We start from the raw sequence: 18,845 nt of genomic DNA on the forward strand, positions 1-18,845 counted from the left end.
TCCTGTTCAAAAAAAAAAATAACGCACGTGGTATCCTCTAGCTGATGGTCCCGTGTCGAGCAAGGCGTTTCGCCACCTCCCAGCTGAAGAGCCACAAGTGCCCTGCTCGCTGCTGCTGTAGCTGCGTGCGCCCGTCCTCCGTGCCCCTCAGGGAGCTGCTTCCAAGGAGTGGGGGGTGGCCGAGCACCCAGGTGCCTCCAGCTGCTGGGACTGAGCTCCGAAGGTACGCGTATGCATTTGGTTAATTAACCCCTTTCACTTTGAGTAAGAATGTAAGCGGTAATTAGTGTTGGTCCGTGGGTGCCTCACAGCCTGAATAAGCAGCCCAGGTGGGATTTCAGAGACGTGCCTTTGGTGCCGCTGCTGTGCTGTGCAGCTCGCTCTGTTCCTTTGTGTTGGACCTTCAAAACCTCCTCGTGCTCAGTGGCTTTCTCCCTGTGGGTGTCCTCAGGCTGGCAGCACTTCTGAAGCACGATGTGTTGGGCCACTGGGGAGGGAAGGTGCTGTACAGACACAGCAAATCGTCCCTTCTGCCCTTGCAACCTCCCTTTGTGCAGCACCAAAGCACGTTGCGTTGGGTGAGGAGTGGAAGGTTTTCTCCCGGGGGGTTTCTGTAGCCACTCGCAGGAACGCTCTTTGAAGGCATCGCAGGAGGTGTGGATAAAACGAGAGGTTTTGATGCATGCTTTTACTGTGTCCTTCTAGCAAAGCGTTTTCTCCAGTAGATGTGACAGGCTGACCCGGGCTTCCAGCAGGGCTGAAGGAATTTGTCTCTGAGTCCCAGAGGAGCTCAGCACTGGGACGTGTTCGGGAGGCTGACGCTGCTTGGCTGTTTGGAAAATCTCCGAGGTGATTGCCAGGGGGAGGAATCTGAGAAAATTGTTTCCTTCTCCTTTAGATACGGTCAGTTTATAACTGTTTGGCTGATCTGATTATCACAGTTTACTTGGGATGATAGATAGCATCAGCTGTGGTCTGGTTTTGGGGCCCTTTTGTGCTGCAGGAGCGCATGACCTTATTTTGAAAGCATAAAAATTCTTGCAGGAACAAACACCTTAAAGAGGAAAATGGAGATTCCTCTGCTTTTCCCCGTGTCAGGCCTTGGAAATCCAGTCATTATCCTGCAACACAGCGCGGTTAGAACCCCAGCTTGTCAACATGAAACTGGAAAATATTTTCAGCTCAAAATAAACTCTGCAAGAATAGTTTCCATGTTATCCCCTCTTCAGAGGAAAGCTACTGGACTTTAGTCCTAAATAAAGATTCTGGCCAACTTTGGCGCTTTGAGAAGCGGAGGTGGTTGTCCTAAACTTGACTGCTGCCTTCACCAGCCTGCTCGTATGGGGTGCTCAAACCTTTGACCATTGTCACTGAACCCAAGAGGGTCTGTGCTGGTGGTCAGGTAGCACTTGCCTGGGTGGGAGCACGCAGATTTGGGGACAGCCCTGGGGCTGGGGGTGGGTTTTGGCCTTTGCTATGCCCAGGGAGCAACGCAGGTGAAAGAAAGGCTGAAGGAACATCCCACCTCCTTGTCTCTTTGCACACTCTTGCTTCTTGCCTTTCTCTGCCCTGTGACAACACAAGGCGATGGAGCAAATTTTGCATCGACTTCTCTGTGTTGCAGGTGCCTTCTGTCCTTTTAAAAGAGCAGTTTGGGTTGTGTAAAATGTGCGAGGGAAGGATTCCCAAAAGGTGCATGTCAAGCCATCGGTTGGCGAGTCATTTTCAAAGCTTGCCCATGTGCTTTCTACCTTCTTAGTCCTGCTGGAAAAAAAAATACATTAACCTGGAAAAAAAATACATTAACCTGTGCTCGAGAAGGCAGCGATTTGTTTGATTTTGGTCCAGTCAGACCCATTTATCTGGTAAGTTGGAGATGCTTCCAGTGGTTTATTCAGCAGTAAATCGCCCTCGGAGCAGCCGTCTGAGCAGTGTTTGCTCCTGCTCTCTGCTGCCAGTGCTGTCTGGACTGTGCCGCTGAATTTGCAGAAGGTGACGGGCGGTCCCCTGAGATTGTTCTCTTCTAGCTTCAGTACTCAATGGGGATTGACTGCGTTACTCATTTGTGAGGCCTATTTTCAAGTAGTAATTCTGGTTAGGTTGGAACTTGGAAGTTTTCTCTCACGCTAGCTAATTATGGCTATTATGCTCTATTGTCGTTATTGTCACTCAAAGTATTTTTGAAAATTAAGGGTGAAAAGTGACTGCATAACAAAAAAAAACAACACTCAACGAGGCTCCCTGAGCCTATTGTGAGTCACCCGTGCTGATTTCAGTGACAAAAATAAGTTTTCTTTTGCAGCCGTAGACTCCTGCGAGCGCTGCCAACCCTCGGCGCAGGAGCACGGGCCCGAGTTTGCTCTGGCTTGTGCTTCGGTCTGTCACCAGCACGCCTCCAGCCCGGGCTAAGATGTTAAGCTTTTTACAAGCTTTTGGAGGTTTTTGATCTTTATCAGTTTATTAAAAACTCTGAGGCTGTCTGGTGCTGTCCTGAGGAAGGAGGGGTAGCTGCTTTTTGGCAAAAGCTCGTGCTTTAGTGGGAGAGCAGAGGATAAGCTCCTGGGTTCTAGCTGATGCTGTCTTAATGTTTTTCTGCTTTCTTCTCTGATTTTTTCTCTGTATAATTACACTGAAGTTGTGGTGAATGACTGGAAGACATCAGTAGGGCAGATGGCCTGTATGGTCTCCAGCACTTATCTTCAGGGGAAGAGCAGCGAGGGGAGTGGTTAGGGCCTCGTGCTTCGTGCTTCTTGAGAAGGCGTGGGGTCAGCAATTTCAAACTACCCTTTTCTGCTCCTTCCTGCCACTTTTTTTTTCTCCTTGCTTTGGTTTTGCAAGGAGTTGCCTCCCACAGAGGTCAGAGACGTGGGCCAGCTTCTCGGCCACAAGGTGCCATGGCTGCACAGACCCTGCTGGAGCTGTGGGCGAGCTGAAAACCTGCCCTCAGCTCCAAGGTTCTTCAGTTCACAGATAACGACACAGTGATCCCCCTTTCCTTCCAGCTGTCATGCTGTCCCTCAGATAGCATTCCTGCTCCTGGTAGGAGATGAAGCTTTGTCAGGTTACGCTGAGGTGTAGGCCTGCCTCCAGCAGTCAGGGGTTTGGGAAAAGCTTCCTCAGTGGGCAGGAAGGGTACAAGTGACTGCTTGGGAGAGTTATTGTGCTTCTCTCAGACACCCTGCCTGATGAGATGGATCATGGAGCTGGTGTACATTGGTGATTTTTCTCTCTCTTTTTTTTCCCTGATCTCCCTCCAGCATTTCTTGGTGGCTTGGTGCCCTGCCCCTGCACCTGGGGGTGTGTTGCGAAGGTCCCTGTTGGGGGCAGCTGAATTCCAGAATATGAAAACAAATATTCGCTGTGCTGAGGAGAGGTGGAGGAGGACAAACATGTTAGTAAATCACACAGATGAAGCCATAAGTCAGTCTGAAATGAGCTTGGCTTGTCTCAATTGCATGACATAAAACTAGAAGCATCTATTGCACACCCAAGCAACTGAGATGATCTTTTTGAAATGGTGTGGATTTTGGGAAAAAAATAAATTGTTAGCAGGGTGTCACTAAAAGTATGGATTGTTAGTGCTGCCGTTGCTTATGCTTTGCTGTTCTTTCTTGTAATTAGCAGGACTGGTATTTTTAGGATAGCTTTGCAGCTTGTCTATTTTCTGCCAAGTTGGCTAAAAATGTTGGTCTCACGTAACACGAGAAATATTCTCTTGGAAACCAATGCTGTATATATCCTGAACTTCCCCTTCTGCTGATGTCTGGATCTGTTCCTTCGAATTACAACAGCAGGAGCTGGGGGAAAGGTGTCCCTTGTATTGAAGCCTGTGCATATGGCTGTTACAGCCTTAAACACAGCTGAATAGTTTTTGCAGATAAAGCCGATAGACTGGAATGTTTTTGTTTGCTTTAGCTTTTGGGTGGTATTAGCCTTAGTTGTAACCTCTTTCAGTTTCTGTTATCTTTTATAGGGGCTTCCTGGAGCTCTGATCCTGCGGTGAAATCCGTGCAGACGGATTCTTTCTGTGCTGAGGTCTTAGGTCTCAATAACGTGCCCAGACACCGTGCACGGCTGTGTGGCCGTACTCTTCCTCAACAGAGCCCAGTCCTCCCTGCTGGTGTCAGTGTGGGGTTTTTTTCTTGTTGTTATTTATTTTAGGGTTGCCCTGGCAGGAGCTATAATCTTCTAATGCATCTCCTGCCTGTGCTCATGGTATGTCTGGGTACACTTTTCTCTAAAGGGTGCTGAGTGGAGGGTGCTGGTGTCGTAACGCAGGGCTGTGGCTGCTGTCCTGCCTGAGCTCTGACTGCTAGGAGTGATCCTACTGCTAGGAGTGATCCTGCTGCCAGCCTGCCCTGCTGCGAGGTTTGTGGAACTCTGGTGGTGGTTAAAACAACCACCCAAAACAACACGTCAACCTCTATGATAGGTGAAGACCGATCATAATCCAAAAATGCAAGGTAATGGCAACTGAAACTTCTGGTAAAAGCAGAAATTGCTGTTATGTCTCCTTTTCAGCTATACCCTGCAGTTCCAGACGGTCTGTACAGTGTTACGAGGCTGTTCTTTGGGTGGAAAAGGTGTTAGGAAAAGGCAGCGCTAGTCTCCTCTTTCAGGTGAGCTCCAGAGTATGGACATGCCTTTGCCTTGTGCGTTGTATAAGAGGACCCAGAGGTTTCCTACCTGGCTCTTGCTCCAACTGCTTGTATTTGATATTGCAGTTGGAGTTGCTGGGAACGTGGCATCCCAAATGCCATCCAGAACTTGTGAAAAACAAACGGAGTGTTTGTGTTGCTGGTTTCTGGACTTTGCTGTCATTCAGGGTTTTAGCTTACTGGTATCAGCAAAATAAAAGCAAATCTGTGGGAAAGCAGAAATTGAACTTTTAGGCTAATGAGGCTGCATTGTGTTTGACAAATGGGTAGCTAATCTGCTGGAGAAAGGGGAGGGTTGACTTTTAATGAGAAGTTATTAGATGCTGAATAGCTGTTAAATTGCAGTATTAGTCAAATGGACAATCGTCTCTAGCTTGTCTCCCTATTCTATTAATTGAGAACCCCTTTCATCCATTCTTATAAAAAATTAATTACCATTGTGGAAAACACTTCTTTGACTCTAGCAACTTGATTCAGATTAAATTGGGGTTATGTCATGACTGCTTCCTTTATGGACTTTAGCTGCAATTTATGGACTCTGTTGATAATACCAACTTCATATATGAGAGCTTAAGACTTCTAAGAACAAGACTAATGAGCTGACATTTTTGTCATAGCGTTTGGAATTGCCAGCAAATAGAAATGAGATGAGAAAACAGTCTGGTGCCTGGAGTGAGAGCACGCCTTTGGTTTTCAGAACAGCTACTTACCTCTGGTCAGGCCGTGAGACAGCACTTGCAGTGTGTTTTGGTCTAAACTGCCCAAACTTCACTGTCCTCGGACACTTGTGTTACCTGTAACATGTAAATAACTTTTATTGCTCAGGATAATCATCCTCTCTTCTCTTTCCCCTTTTCTTTGTGCCATGTTGTGACCAAAGCTGACATCTTCAAGCGCCTTGGCTCCTCTCCTAGATCCCATCACGTGTGCAGTGAGCGAGGAAAGTGGGCAGCAGAGGAAGGTAACCTGCAGGGATGCAGTGAAGCAAAGGGCTGCTGCTGGAGGTGGGCAGTGCCTCCTCCCGGGGCCAGGCAGGTCTGGTGCTGCCCGTTAGGGGCCAGCACACGTGTGCTCCTGATATTGCAGTCTAAGAAAGTCCAGATCCTGAATCAGGTCACTGTTTACAAAGCAGATTTATGTCAGATATAAATACAGCTGTAATGCCCTTTAATGAAGGGCATGTGAGGCTCTCGCAAAAGCCGTGCGGCACTCCTGCTCTCTGACAGCTGCCACACGAAGCCGAAATAGTGAGGATGAGAAATTCTCAAGGTGTAAAACAGTGGGCCAGACTGTAACAAGAACTGTACAGCCCAGACTGGAAACTGCACCAGTCAGATGAGACAACCTGATGAGTGTGCCTGCCCTGACAGGGCCAGGAGGAGTTTAAGGAGAGAGAAGCTGTGCATGAGGCAGTTGAGGCCTTCAGAGCTGTCCCTGAAACCTGAATTGATGGGATTTGACACTTTCTGCTCTGTGCTCTGCCTCCTCAGCTGCTGTCAGGTTGGAGCAAGGTTTTCATCCCATGTTACTTCTAATGAAAAGGAAAATGTTGTGCCATAAACCTTTGTGGACTTCTTTCTCTCTGGACTTGTTTTTGTAATGCTTTCTTATAAAGGACACTTAAAAAAGAGGACATTCCAGACACAATTTGGATATTTGATGGGGAACAGAGGAGAAGAGTTTATTTGAATTGGCCTTGCAGGTTAGGAAACAAATTTTTAGCTTTGGTCCTCATTAAGTAGCTTTCATTTGTTCCATGGGCACAGAATGACCCTTTGTTGCAGGACACCGTGACTGACTTGTGAGGTTTAATTTTTGGTTGGAGAAGACAATTGAAATCAAGTTTAATTTGAGGAATTAAACCACACATAATTCCACACAAGTCCTCAAGGAACACGAGAAATCTGCCCTTGGGAAGACTTTCGGCTCATATTGTTGTACTGAAACCACAATATGTGGTCTTGGGCAGTTGAATGCTTTATTATATCCAGAAATTCTCCTTAGGAAATAGCATTGTTTCCATGAGAGGAGTCTGAGTAAACTCAGACCTTGGATTTTTGAAACTCAAGGGAGCGGGGAGGAGTTCTTCAGCTGAACAGGCCAGAATAAAAGGCTGACGCAGGAGGCAGGAATTGCTTCAGAGTTCTGTCATGTGCATTTGACAACTGAGAAGTTAGTTTCTTCTGTGATTCCCAAGATGTTAATGTCCCTATTGGGTTCAGAGCAAAACTTAATTATGTCTGATAACATTATCCACAGCAAGGATTATTTGCACAAGCTTCTGTGAGGATGCTGTTTGAAGTGAGGGTTTAACCGTCTCTTCATCCTGGCTGGTTTCATTCCTTGACATTTGTAGAAACTCTGAGGACATTCATAGCCCTTGTAGGAGAGGCAGGGATGCAGTTGTGGCCATGCTTGTCCTGAGGGCCATGAAGCCACAGGCTGTGGCAGGCTGCATTCAAGCAACTGAGTCAAGCTCATGGATTGTGCTTGTTATCTGCTTTTTTAAGATAAAAAGAAAAGTTCTTGAAGCTTCCAGGCACTTCCCTGCAGCCGGCGGGCTTTAGTCTTTACTTCAGTCTTGCAGAATTATGCCAGTTATCAGCAAAACTTGATTTATTTGATCTCTCTGACTTCCTCTTTTATTTAAAAGGGGAAAAAATGGGGAAGTTTTTACAGAACCCAGGAACTCCTGAATTGGCTTTCACTAATTTTCTTCTGAATATTGGGCCAGATCACTTCTCTCTGTAGCTCAATTTTCCCAACAGATGAGGGATAATGATACATGCCCTAGCTCCTGAGGCCAGGGCAAAGCTTTAATGCATCTGTGAAGTGCTGTGTGATGGTTGCAAGGAGCACAGCTGGGCGCCAGCCAGGCAGTGCTGCTCTTTTGGATTTGGAGCAGCCACTGCATACACTCACTCCACTTGGGTGACTAAGTCAAACAGTGTTGTTTCCTCTTTTTTCTAGCCAGAACTTACCTTCGTACCTCCACTTGTCCCTGTAGCAGTGCTCAATGTCTTTGGCTTGCAGTGAATTCCCCACTTTTCACCCCTCTTGCCATCTCTCTGCACTTCAGAGCAGCAGCAGCAGAAAACCCTCTGGGCAGCCCAGCCTGCTATGGTGGGTCCGGGGGATTTCAGCCCAGGGGTGTCCAGAGTGGCTGGAGGTGCTCATGTTCCTTCCACAGTGCCGTTTTAATTCCCTATTATATTGGGTCTTGTTTCACGAGTCTGCAAAATGACAGGAATAGTAATTGAATTGCATGTCGAGAAATCCAAACAAGCGCAAGGCTGTATAGCTGGCCCCGAGTTTAATCAGAGAAGAGTTTATAAGTATTCTGTAGAAACACGCTGTACTTTGTGCTCAGAAAAGCTCATGCAGAAGTTAAATATACAAAGGTGCAGCTGGCTTCCCTCCTGGGAGGGACAATGTCACTCGGCAGTGTAATCAGCCTCCGCTGGTCCAATTCTGTCTCAGCACCTGGGTGTTTTATTATGGTCGGCTTTCCTGCAGGTGTCCTCTGCCTTGAGGTTTGTGAAGGTTTCTGTGTTGTAGGGAATCAGAAGATGGATGGCTGTGGCGGTGGAGAAATAGCAGGGCTGTTGAGAAGGTGGTCAGAGAAAAAGAGGTGATTAAAAAAAGCAAAACATAGCAAGTAGGTGAAGACAAATGTGTTGGTTTTTTTTTTTTCTTTTTTTTCTTTTTTTTTCTGATGTTTGTTTTAAACTAGCACTTTAAATGCTTTGCAGGTATCTCTTGTGGGTACTTTTTAATTTTCCTTCCCAAGGTTTGCTTGCATGGAAGGTGTAGCTGTTATTTGGCTTTTATTTTCCCTTCCAATACCGTGCAGCAGTTGTTTTGTCATTTTTTGTCATCTTGTCTCTCCAGCTCTATCTGACTGCAAAGAACATGTTCAATTTGCCTCCTGCATTGTGTCTGTAAAAGTGTCCACTTTCATTTCTTTGCCATGAAAACTTTTTTTTTTTTTTTGAGGCATCAATAAATAGTTTTTTTTTTTTTCTTTCCCTCAAGTTTCTAGCTAAACTAATAAATCAAGATCTTATGGGATTTTGAAGGTTACACTGGGGATGCTGATGTCTCGGGCAGATTCCAATTTAACTCCACTCTGTAAAACCAAGAGGTTTTGATTTTTCTTAAGGAGAGAATTTTCTGCAACATGGCTTCATCTCCCTTTGCTTATCCTCTCAGCAAGTGGCCTGATGGATTCACCCGTGTGCCTTGCTCCTTCCCAGGTCCTGGATTCAGTTTCCAGCTCTGGCTATATTTTAAGTGCTCACAGCATATCCCTTGGTGTTTTTTTTGTGGGTGGAGCGGGGCTGGCTATTCCCAGGGGAGGCTGGACACACAGGTTAATGCTTGGAAGTGTCACTGGGGTCTCTCATAGCGATGTCTGTCACAGGCATCCTGGTTTGGAAGAAACCAGCGGAGCCCCCCCCAGCTGCCAAGAAGTAGAAATGGAGCTGCAGGCCTCCATCTCGCCTCACCACCTCTCCTCCCCTGAGGTGCAGGAGGCCCGGTGGAACTTAATGCAAGATCCAGTCTGAGCTGGTATGCACTCGGGAGTTGCTGAAGAAATGCAGCGATTTGTTTTTTACACCAAAGAAGAAACTCCTTCAATCCGTCAAGTAGTTCAGTTTGGCCTCCTCTGCCCCAGCTTGCAATCTGCTCAGCTGAAAGCACCCTGGAAAGCTATAAATTTTGTAGGCGTTATTAGAGGCTGGGGGTTCCACGTTGTGGTTAGCATGAAGAATGCTTTTCAAAAGCGGTAAGATCTGATGGTTTAAAAATGCTCCGTCACTCCGCATGTGGGATGCGGAATGGTAGAGGGAAAGAAATAGCACCAGCCCAAAATGTGCTGAATAACGAACTGAAAATGGTTATTGATTATCCGTGCACCTTCATTATCCCTCTGCAATCTGAGAGCAGCTGGCAATTCTTTTTTCTTTATTAACCAAAAAACTTTCAAAGGCACTTATGAAATATTTAGTGTAATTATTTCCAAGATCAAAACTCCAAAGAAATTACACAGCCACAGAAGCAGTGTTAATCTATTGATGTTATGGATGAAAGAAGCAATAGAGATATTAAACATTTACCCCTCTTGTGCAAAATGGCCTCTTACTTTCCATCTCAATTGCAGCGTTGTTCATCAACCTTCACTGCTGTGTTTGGCTTCTCGTGCAAGGATCTAGGTGTCATTCCAAGTTTCCTCTGATGGAGTAGGACTTATTTTCTCTTTCCCTATCTTGCCTTTAGGCAAGGCAAATCTCAGCCTAATGAAACCAGCATGAAATATGATGGTGCTATAACACTGACTTTGCAATCATACACTGTTCCCTCTACAAAATAGTCTTTTAAAACCAGCTATGAATGTTCATTCCCTTTTCCACGTGATATTTGCATAAGTGAAGTAATAAAATGTTATTTCCATCTAGACTGTAACTACTGAAAAACTGGAGTTGTGGTTGATGTCCCCTTTCAGTGTGATAGGGAGCTACAAAGAAAGCAGTCCAGGGTCTGTCCGACTCAAATCCCAAAATTGGAAATAGACCTCTCATGTCTCAAAGTCAGCTTTAGTGGGTCTGCAGGTATTTGGAGGACAGGATAAAAATTCAAACTAACCTTGAGCAATCTGAAATGCGCTATAATTTGGTAAAATGAGTGCAAAGACCCATGAATAAACTGTCTAACGGGGAATGACTGGTGTGGTCGCCCTTCTGCAGGAGATGAGATGAGGCTGCAGTGGGTTTTGGACTGAGTGACCATCAGCTGCTTTATGCCATTGGCAAATGTCACGCAGGAATATAGATGAGCAAGAGTGATATGAAAGATGTATGAAAGAAAAGCTACCCTTTTTCTTCAGGTCTGGTGGTGGATCAGTGGGAGGAGGGGTGAAGAAGCAGAAGGATCAGAAGAGGGTTGGAAAATGTGACCCTCGAGGAGAGACTGAAAGTTTGTAATTCAGAAGAAAGACAAGGGAGGGAGGCATATATTTTTCAATATGAAAATGAGAACTGCAGAAGAATAGTTAACTTCTCCTGAGACTGGCACAAAAGGAGAGGCATGAACTGTAGTGAGAATAACTTAGGTTAGGCAGTGAAAGCCTTTTACATTTGTAAATAATCTGCAGACAGAGACTCCTTGGTTCTGCAGCTTGAAGTATATTTCTTCATTCACAGTCTTTTTTTTTTTTTCAGAGAAATAGACCTGGTTCCCAAGCAGCTCTAGCTGTAGGACCACATGTTTTCAAAGCAGGTCCGAGCACGGTAGTTTTGTGCTCCTCCTGAGCACTTTCTGGGGGGCTGCTCACCGAAGGTTTGCAGAGCTCTTGCACCTCAGCCTGGCTGCTCCCAGAACTTCTTACCCTTGAAATTTGCATGCTTGGTGACTGCTAAGATGACAGAGTAGGAGCTCTCGTGACTTCCTGCTCTTGTCATTATAATAATGCGATTATAAAAGAAAAAAAGAAAAAAAGAGGGTATGTTGTAGTGTTAATGCAATTTCTAATGCAGCGGCTCATGGAGAGAGAGGTGGATGATGGCTTGAGTTAGAGGTGAGGTGGTGCCTTGACTCTGGTTCATCCTTTGTCTTTCTCCTGGTTAAATTTCTGTGTCATGCTGCTGCCAGCGCTTCTGTGAGCTAGGCGAAAGGGTTGTTCTGTGGATCATGAAGAGCATGGTTATGTTTGGGCTTGTTCTTGGCTTTTCTTTCACTTCTTTAATCCAAGCGAGGCCTTGAACAACCAGTGGAGACTGCACCAAGTGTTCTCTCTGTTCACTCTTCTCAATTCCTTCAGGAAGAGGGATTGTAGCAACCAAAGGTGTGAAGTGTAAATGTGATAGTCTCCCAGGGCTGTCCTAGAAATTAGACATGTTTGCTGTTTAATTTTTTTTATTTAACTTGGCCAGCATCCCATCTCCCTGCTACCACTGTCCATTGAGTGCCCAGACTTCTGCATGGCAGTGGCCTTCAGCTAATGGACGTTTCCCAAATAAGAGCCAAATACTGTCCATCACTGTATGCCTGTAGCGTTGCATAGATTTTTCCTTACAGTATTTTATCCCACCCCAGCAATTTTCAGTCTGTTTTCAGCCAACACACTGCAGTTATCACATCGTCAGTGCTTTTATTTTTGTTTCTGTGTGTGTGTGTGTACATGTGCGTGTCTATATATACATACACATATAAAATCTATATGACACATCTCTATTTACATGCGTGTGTGTAATCTCTGCCTATTTTCAGCAGGTGACAGTGAGGGACTTGGGCTAGGAGCAGCCAGGGAAAGGCAGGGTCTGCCCAGGTTCTGCAGCTCAGCTGAATGGAGGAGTGTGGCTCTGCTCAAGGCCACCAGACTCGGGGTTTTGCAGCTGCCCTGTTTGTGCAGAGCACGAAGACTACTTGGAAACTTTTAACCTTTAATTTCTATTGCATTCTTTTTAATATTCAGCTTTATCCCTCAGCATCAGCAAAAGGATTAGAGACTGGTTTGTCTTTCCCTCCGAACTCATCGCTGACTTCACTGTGCATATTAGTCCTTTTAATGGCTTCTTTATTAGTTCATTATTGCATAACCTGCAGGCATGGCATGACTTGAAACATTAATTTTCCAGCCAAAGTTCTGCTGATGGACTTTACCTGGTCCCCTTGAAGTCAGCGTGTGAGTAGAGGATTGGCTGCTGAGCACCACAGCATCGCTTCTAAGGCCAAAGTGAGGGAGTCAGGCTTGTGCTTTTCCCCAAATGCTAAAGAAGTAACAGAAATGGAAAATATGAAGAGACAGTACAACATCATTGAATATTTAAGGAGAAATAGGGGTGTGTAGGTGCTTTGGTGTGGTGTGATGATTTTTTTTTTTTTCTTTTTCCCTCTCATTGCTTCAAGCTAGTATTTGGCTGCCCAGTGAACTATAACAAGATTTAATAGCTCCAGTGTAGCTATATTGCATTTGGACCTATTCCATCCTTCTGTTGTAATAAACGTCTGCTTTACAATGAGCTCTTAAATTCTATAAGTGACGTCAAATTGTATCTAATAATGGAAAAAAGATTAAGTACTGTAAATGCGAGTTGTGTTCACTCTCTGTGCTTTCCTTTTCGAGCAGCGTTTTGTCCTCAGCCCTTTGCACTGCTACCTGCATTTGGAATACCCTGGTGAGCTTGTCCTGAAGCTTACACCTGAGGAAAACTGTTCTCCAGGCATGCTTGCGTTTACCTCCTCCTCCTCCTTTTTTATTTTATTTACCTCCCCCCCAATTCCCTTTTCTTACTGACTGCATTGCAGGCTATGGCCAGACACAGTGGAGGCAGGGCAGGCCCCCAGGGCTCCTGTTGTGATGCGGGCAAATAAATGTTCACTAGCTTCTCCTTCACTCCTGGAAGTGACCTAAACTCAGTCTTGAAACTCGGGTGCGTAAGCATCTGCATAAAAAACTTCTATTTAAAAAAGACATGACAGATGAGATGGATGATTAAGATGAATGATTACAAAGAACATTACTTACTGACACGGTATCCTTCAATCAGTAATAGCATGAGCCGTGAACTTTTAAGGAACTTTAACTTTTAATTTATTTTTTTTTCAAGGCCTGATGAATTTTTAAATCTGCGTAGCTGCCAGTCAGCAGATATGACTGGAGTACTAAAACTGAAAACTGCTGATTTAAAAAAAGACTCTAGTTCTGTCTCTTCAGTTTATATATTGCACACGTGCGTGTGTGTGTGAGGGAGAGTTTTGCGTGCAGCGCTGAGTGTTATTGCGAATAATGGTAGCCACAAATAACCACAAAATAGATTTTATTTATTTTTTTAACCTTTCAGCCAGCCTGTGCAGGTTGATCACTTCAGCAGGGTGGAGAGGAGGGGATGATAAAGCACAAACACTCAATATTCATCGCCTGGAAAGCCCTCACAAACTCTGCTTTCCCCTTGACCTTTACGTTGGTCATTCCTGTGATCAGAGGAGACAGTCGTGCTCCAGCCGATCCCACAGAGAGCATCACACCTTCCCAGATGAGGAGACCATCGTGACTGGTCACTGTGGTGGGTTGTGCCTTGCTGATGAGCCGGGTTCGGCAGTGATGCCTCCCAGATGCTAACGGAGAGCTTCTCCTGAGAGTCGGGGACAGCACGGACAGAGCTTCTCTGTTTTTTTTTTTTGTTAGGGAAATGAAGGCTGGCAGCCTTCATTTGGAAACCCGGATCGACCATTAAGTGCTGAAGGAGAGAGGGATGGCCTGAAGGGGTTGAAGGTGAGAGTGAGTAGAGGTTTGATGTGGAAAAGGAGGTGGTGCTGGCAAAGAGGTGCCAATAAGAGGGGTGATACGGTCAAAATTATAACTAAGGGTCTTTGCAGCCATGATATTCTGCATGGATAAGGCTGAGCAAGGCTGCTTTTGGGCCAGCAGGGAGGCTGCTGCATTAATCAAGGTGTGAGTGTTGAGGCTGCCTTTAAAAAACGCTGACTTAAGTCCTAGGGATCTTTTACGTTTCTGCAGCTTCTTCTAATGGCATAAATAAATCAGAGTGCAATGTGTATGCAGCGCTTCCCATCTTGTGAGGGCACCGTGTTCTCCTTCAGGGAACTTTGCAGCGGGGCGGTGGTGGCCAGGCTCCTAAGCCTGGTGTTGCTTCCCAAAGGTGCAAGTGTTTGATACACTTGGGACCAACGCTAACATCTCTTAAATATCACTTTCTTCAAGGAGGCATCTATTTGGGGGGTTAAGGAGATGTAGAAAACCTAAAGAAAGTCTTTAGGAAGGTAGGCGAGGACTCCAGGTAATGTCTTTGCTTGTCCTTTTACCTTTACCTGTTTCTTACAGCTTTTGTTTATTTAATATCTCTCATTTCTCAGTGAAAATATTCCAAGGAAAATTGTGCAATAGCTGAGCTGATGAGTGAGAGGCTTTCTCAGCTTCAAAAGGCAGCACAGCCCTGAGCAGGCAATGGTTTATCAGAGCCTGGGACCGCAGTCCCTGGGCTGGGACCTGCCTCTGCCTCTGGCTGCTGTGTGACCCTCTGTGATGGGTTTTTCTTCCCTAGCATGAGTCCTTAAACTTTATAATAGTGTAAAACGAGCCTCCTGTGTGAGGCTAGGAAAAGCTCATTACAGCTGCTCTCTGCTTCCAGGGCTTTATTTCTTCCCTCCTGAACACAGAAACTGGCGGTCCTGGCATGAGGTGTGTTGTGGCTGCAGTGCTTTGGCTCGTTCCAGTCCTAAAAAAGCCTGTGCTCAGCAACCAGGGCACAGAAAAGGAGAGCTGGTCAAAAATCAGCCGTTGAGGTGACAGCTCGGAGAGTCAGCTGGGAACGGAGCAGGAACAGGCCTTTTTTAGCCTGAACGTATCGGTGTGAGTGGTTTTCCTGCACTGGGCCCAGCTGACGTGCAGAGGAGCCAGGGTTTTTTTTTCTAATGCTCAATTTCCATGCCCTTCAGGGTCAGCCTGTCAAGCCTGGCCACGGTTTGGCCTCCTGGACTTAAATAGCGCAGTTTAAATACCCTTCACACACTAGCTCTTATTCCTTAATTGCAAGCTGTTGGTTGTCATCAGCCCTTTGCTACCTCATTTAGTAACGGGGAGCCTGGCCCTGATGCTCCTGAAGTGACTGCCCAGACACCAAGTTCGGGGACTAAGCTGAGGATTTTGCTGTCTCTCTCGATCTGCTCAGCTTCTGCAGATCCTGATGGCTCCCCCATTTAAAGAAAGGGCACCTCCTTAAGAAACTTGCCGCTGTTACGAGGGAAAATGTGAAAATGAGAAGGAAATGCAGCACATGGTGCCTTAGCCTTCATCCAGCCTGAAGCAATAGCTCAAAGGTGGACCTGACTCATCGCGGCAGGATATTGACTCTGCGGCATAATTATGATGCTTTGAAAGCCTGATTCTAAAATAATTGAGGTATAAAATTATGTGCCTGGCTCGCACAGTTACTACAGCTCTGTGTACAAATTGAATAACGGCCTGCACGAACGTGCTGCCCGTGGAAGGTGCAGCTCGATGCTCGGACGCCGGGCAGCCGAAATCCATCCTGCCATCGAAATGCAGCTGGATGGGGGGGAGTGCCAGGGACAGAGACCACATTGTGAGACCTGATTTTCAAAGCTGTGTCATCCCAGAAGAGCTCTCTCTTCTCTCTGCAGTGTTTGCTGTGCTCTCTGTTTTGCTTGGGCAGTACAGTAAGCGGTCTTGGTGTGCTTTGGTTCTCTGTAAAGCCCCGAGACGTTGGAAAGAGGCTGCTATGAGTTGCCTGAAAGTGCCGTTTTGTCCTGCCTTGCTCTTTGCACCTCCCTTGCAGTCAGGGTGGGGTTGAAACCTGCCTTTTGCTATTGCCCAGGGTATTTCCAGGACTGCTTTTTGCCCAGCCTTTGGGTCTGGCTGCAGAGGGCAGTCCCTGGGAGCGCTGCCTTTCCTCAGGCACAGGAGCAGATTCTGCTGCCCCTTGGGGACCTGCAGGCTGAACCAAACCATACTGACCACAGGAAAGTGGAAAGCAGAAGCCAGCTGGACCAGGACCCGTGGCTGGGACCAGCCATGCTCCTCGAGCCTGGTGCACTCGAGCAAGTGAGTGCTGCGGCTGGTGGTGGCTGCTGCTGAGCTGCTTGGGGCCAAAACGGTTGGGTTTTGTGTCTGTAATAAAGCAGTCTCTCCCGTGTCTTGGCCATCTGAATTATTGCCTGCCTGGCACTTCATTATAAACACATTTTTTTCCTTCTTGGTACTGGTTTCCTGCCATTTTATTTCTTTTAAGGTTCTATTTTTGTTTTATTCATCTCTTCCAATCGATAGGAAATATCCTGGTTTTAGCAAGCAGCAGAGGCAGACGTGACTGACGTTCTTTTGGTGGGAGCAGAATCACTTCCAGAGCATTTTTTTGGGGGGGAGAAGCTTTTAAATCAGATTTTCAAAGATCTCTAAAGTATAAAGAACTGCTCCAGCCACGTTGCTGAGTCTCCCATCAGCTCCAAGAGCTGGGATCCTGGCATCTCACCAGTGCAGATCTGGGATGGTGTTTAAGATCCATCTTACGGAGGTTATTGTTGTTCTTTGCCATGACACTAATTAAAACCCACCTAATGAGATTATCCCCACCTGTTCTGGAGGATTAGCTTGATGGAGGAAATCCTGCACGTGCGTGCAGACATGCAGACGCCTGCATGTAGGCACGGCAGCATTGGGGAGCGCAGGCTTTCCAGAACTGTTTTCCACGGAGTTTGCATGGCAAAGATAAATTATTATTATTTATTATTTCCCCCCTCCGTGCATACATACACACAGATTACTCTGACAGCAATAAAATGAAATGGAATTGAATTTGAAAATAAATCGTTCAGCTGATGCAGGACCAGACGGATAGCTTGTTCCAGAAGAGTCGGTCCAGGATGGATGGGCTTTACAGCCAAACCAGAAACGTGGCCATCAAACAGCAGCGAGCTGGCAACGAAGCAGCAAGGGGGCTGCAGGGGCAGCCCCGGTTTGTGCCAAGCCCGTGGCTGGCCCATGGTGGTGGTCCATGCCCCTGCACAAGCTCGGTGCTGGGCCAGGTGTGGCAGAGAGGTTGGAGCAGATCAGGAGTCATAGACCTGGGTTTCACCGCCGCGTTTCGTCCCTGGTTGCTCTGTGACCACGGGCATGTGTTTTAACCTCTCTGAACCTCGTAAAAGGTCAGTGAAGTGCTGTGCAAACAGCGAGATGTATGGACAGCCGTGATAGCGGGGGGGAGTTTCCTGGTTCCCAGGCTGCAGTTTAATCCACTAGATAAGTCGGTGGTTTTGATTCAGGGATTTTTTTCCCCAGGTGTAGGGTTTGGGGCCATGTTCCCTCCAGCAGCTGTGTTAGGGGACTCCCAATAAGCAGGCACAGCAGAAAGGGGAGTTTTGATGATGAAGAGGAATCAGGCGAGTGCTTTCCATGCTAGGAAAGCAGTCTTCAAAGTGCCGATAGCAGGCAACTTCACCCCTTGTGCCCTCTCTTCCTCCCTGGTCTTGTTTTTTCCCCTTCCTTAGCTTATTTCATTGCCTTTATCTACAGCCTGTGGGGAATCTTAAGGACATTTGTTTTGAAACTGCTTTAACCCTTAGTGTAGTAAATGCTATATTCCCTATATTCTTAAGCCATAATTTTATCAAATTGCCTCAAGGCTGGGTATGATGGGATTTTTTGGTAGCACTTTGATCTTTGGCTGTATTCTTATGCAGCAGGAGTATAAAAATGAGTCTGACGTTGCCATCAATGATGGGAGGATTGTGCCTGTAGACTGTTTGGAGGTAGAAAAGAATGGATCCTACCAAGACAGTAATTCCAAATAAAAGAGGGGAGAAAAATGCATTTTGGCTGTCCTCATTGTTAGAATCTAAATGACGTTCTTCTCCACAGAGTTTGTGAGGGTTGAAGGAGTCTAATTACTGCCTTTTCTTGCAGCTGGACGAACGCGAGAGGATAAAACATGGTACCTTTGAGTAGATGCATCTCTGGTGTGTTGCTGACATTGGAGAGATACTTTATTGTCTAGCAACAAAAGGTCTGCCTATTCATTTTGAGCTTTTGTCACATCTCTCCCATGGAGATGCTATTGCATATGAAAGTCTGATTGATACGGTGGCAAAGGTCAGGAGGGTAATAGCTTTAATGGTATCCCATGAAGCAAATCAAAATTCCTCTAAAAGATTCTGTTCAATTTGATATTAAGGGTCTGGTAACACTCCAGGGATTCTCATCTCTGCTATTAAGCTTATTGCTATTACAAAAATTAACGTTTGAGCTCATTTATTTATTTTTTTTCTTGGTAGGATGTTCTCCAATAAGAATGGAAAATAACTGCTGCTCTCTCTCGCTCTGTTTCAGGGATCCTCAATGCATTTGCTTGCCATTATTTAAGGAGCCTTTACTAAAAGCTTCTGGATTGTGTTTCTAAGCGGACTAAAGATTTTGTATTCAAAATGCTTATAAAGGAGTATCGTATTCCCCTTCCGATGAGCGTGGAAGAATATCGAATCGCACAGCTGTACATGATACAGGTCAGTAACGCTTCTGCTGGTGTTTGGTGCAGGCTGACACAGGGCTTCGTTTGAAAGAGCATGTGGAGAATGTATTCATTCATGTGGAGAATTAATTGTTTTAAATTTGAGGTTTTCTGAGCAGGGGGAAAAAGGAATATGAACTTCCAG

The 18,845-nt window shown here is 46.0% G+C and overlaps 1 protein-coding gene across 11 annotated transcripts in view; it reads left to right on the forward strand.

Moving 5' to 3' along the window:
• PITPNM2 (phosphatidylinositol transfer protein membrane associated 2) overlaps positions 1 to 18,845 on the forward strand; it is a 133,732-nt gene that overhangs the window by 47,031 nt on the left and 67,856 nt on the right. For 10 of the 11 annotated variants that reach the window (XM_084539416.1, XM_084539424.1, XM_084539426.1 and 7 more), the window contains one exon: positions 18,523 to 18,695. In XM_084539416.1, coding sequence (XP_084395542.1) covers positions 18,618 to 18,695 — 78 coding nt within the window. In that variant the 5' untranslated portion in view covers positions 18,523 to 18,617. Of the gene's footprint in view, positions 1 to 111; positions 224 to 18,522; positions 18,696 to 18,845 lie in introns of those variants that run through there. The other variant, XM_084539423.1, reaches the window with a different exon arrangement.

This window comes from Aythya ferina (genome assembly GCF_964211825.1).
Source record: "Aythya ferina genome assembly, chromosome: 17".
Taxonomy (NCBI): Eukaryota; Metazoa; Chordata; class Aves; order Anseriformes; family Anatidae; genus Aythya; species Aythya ferina.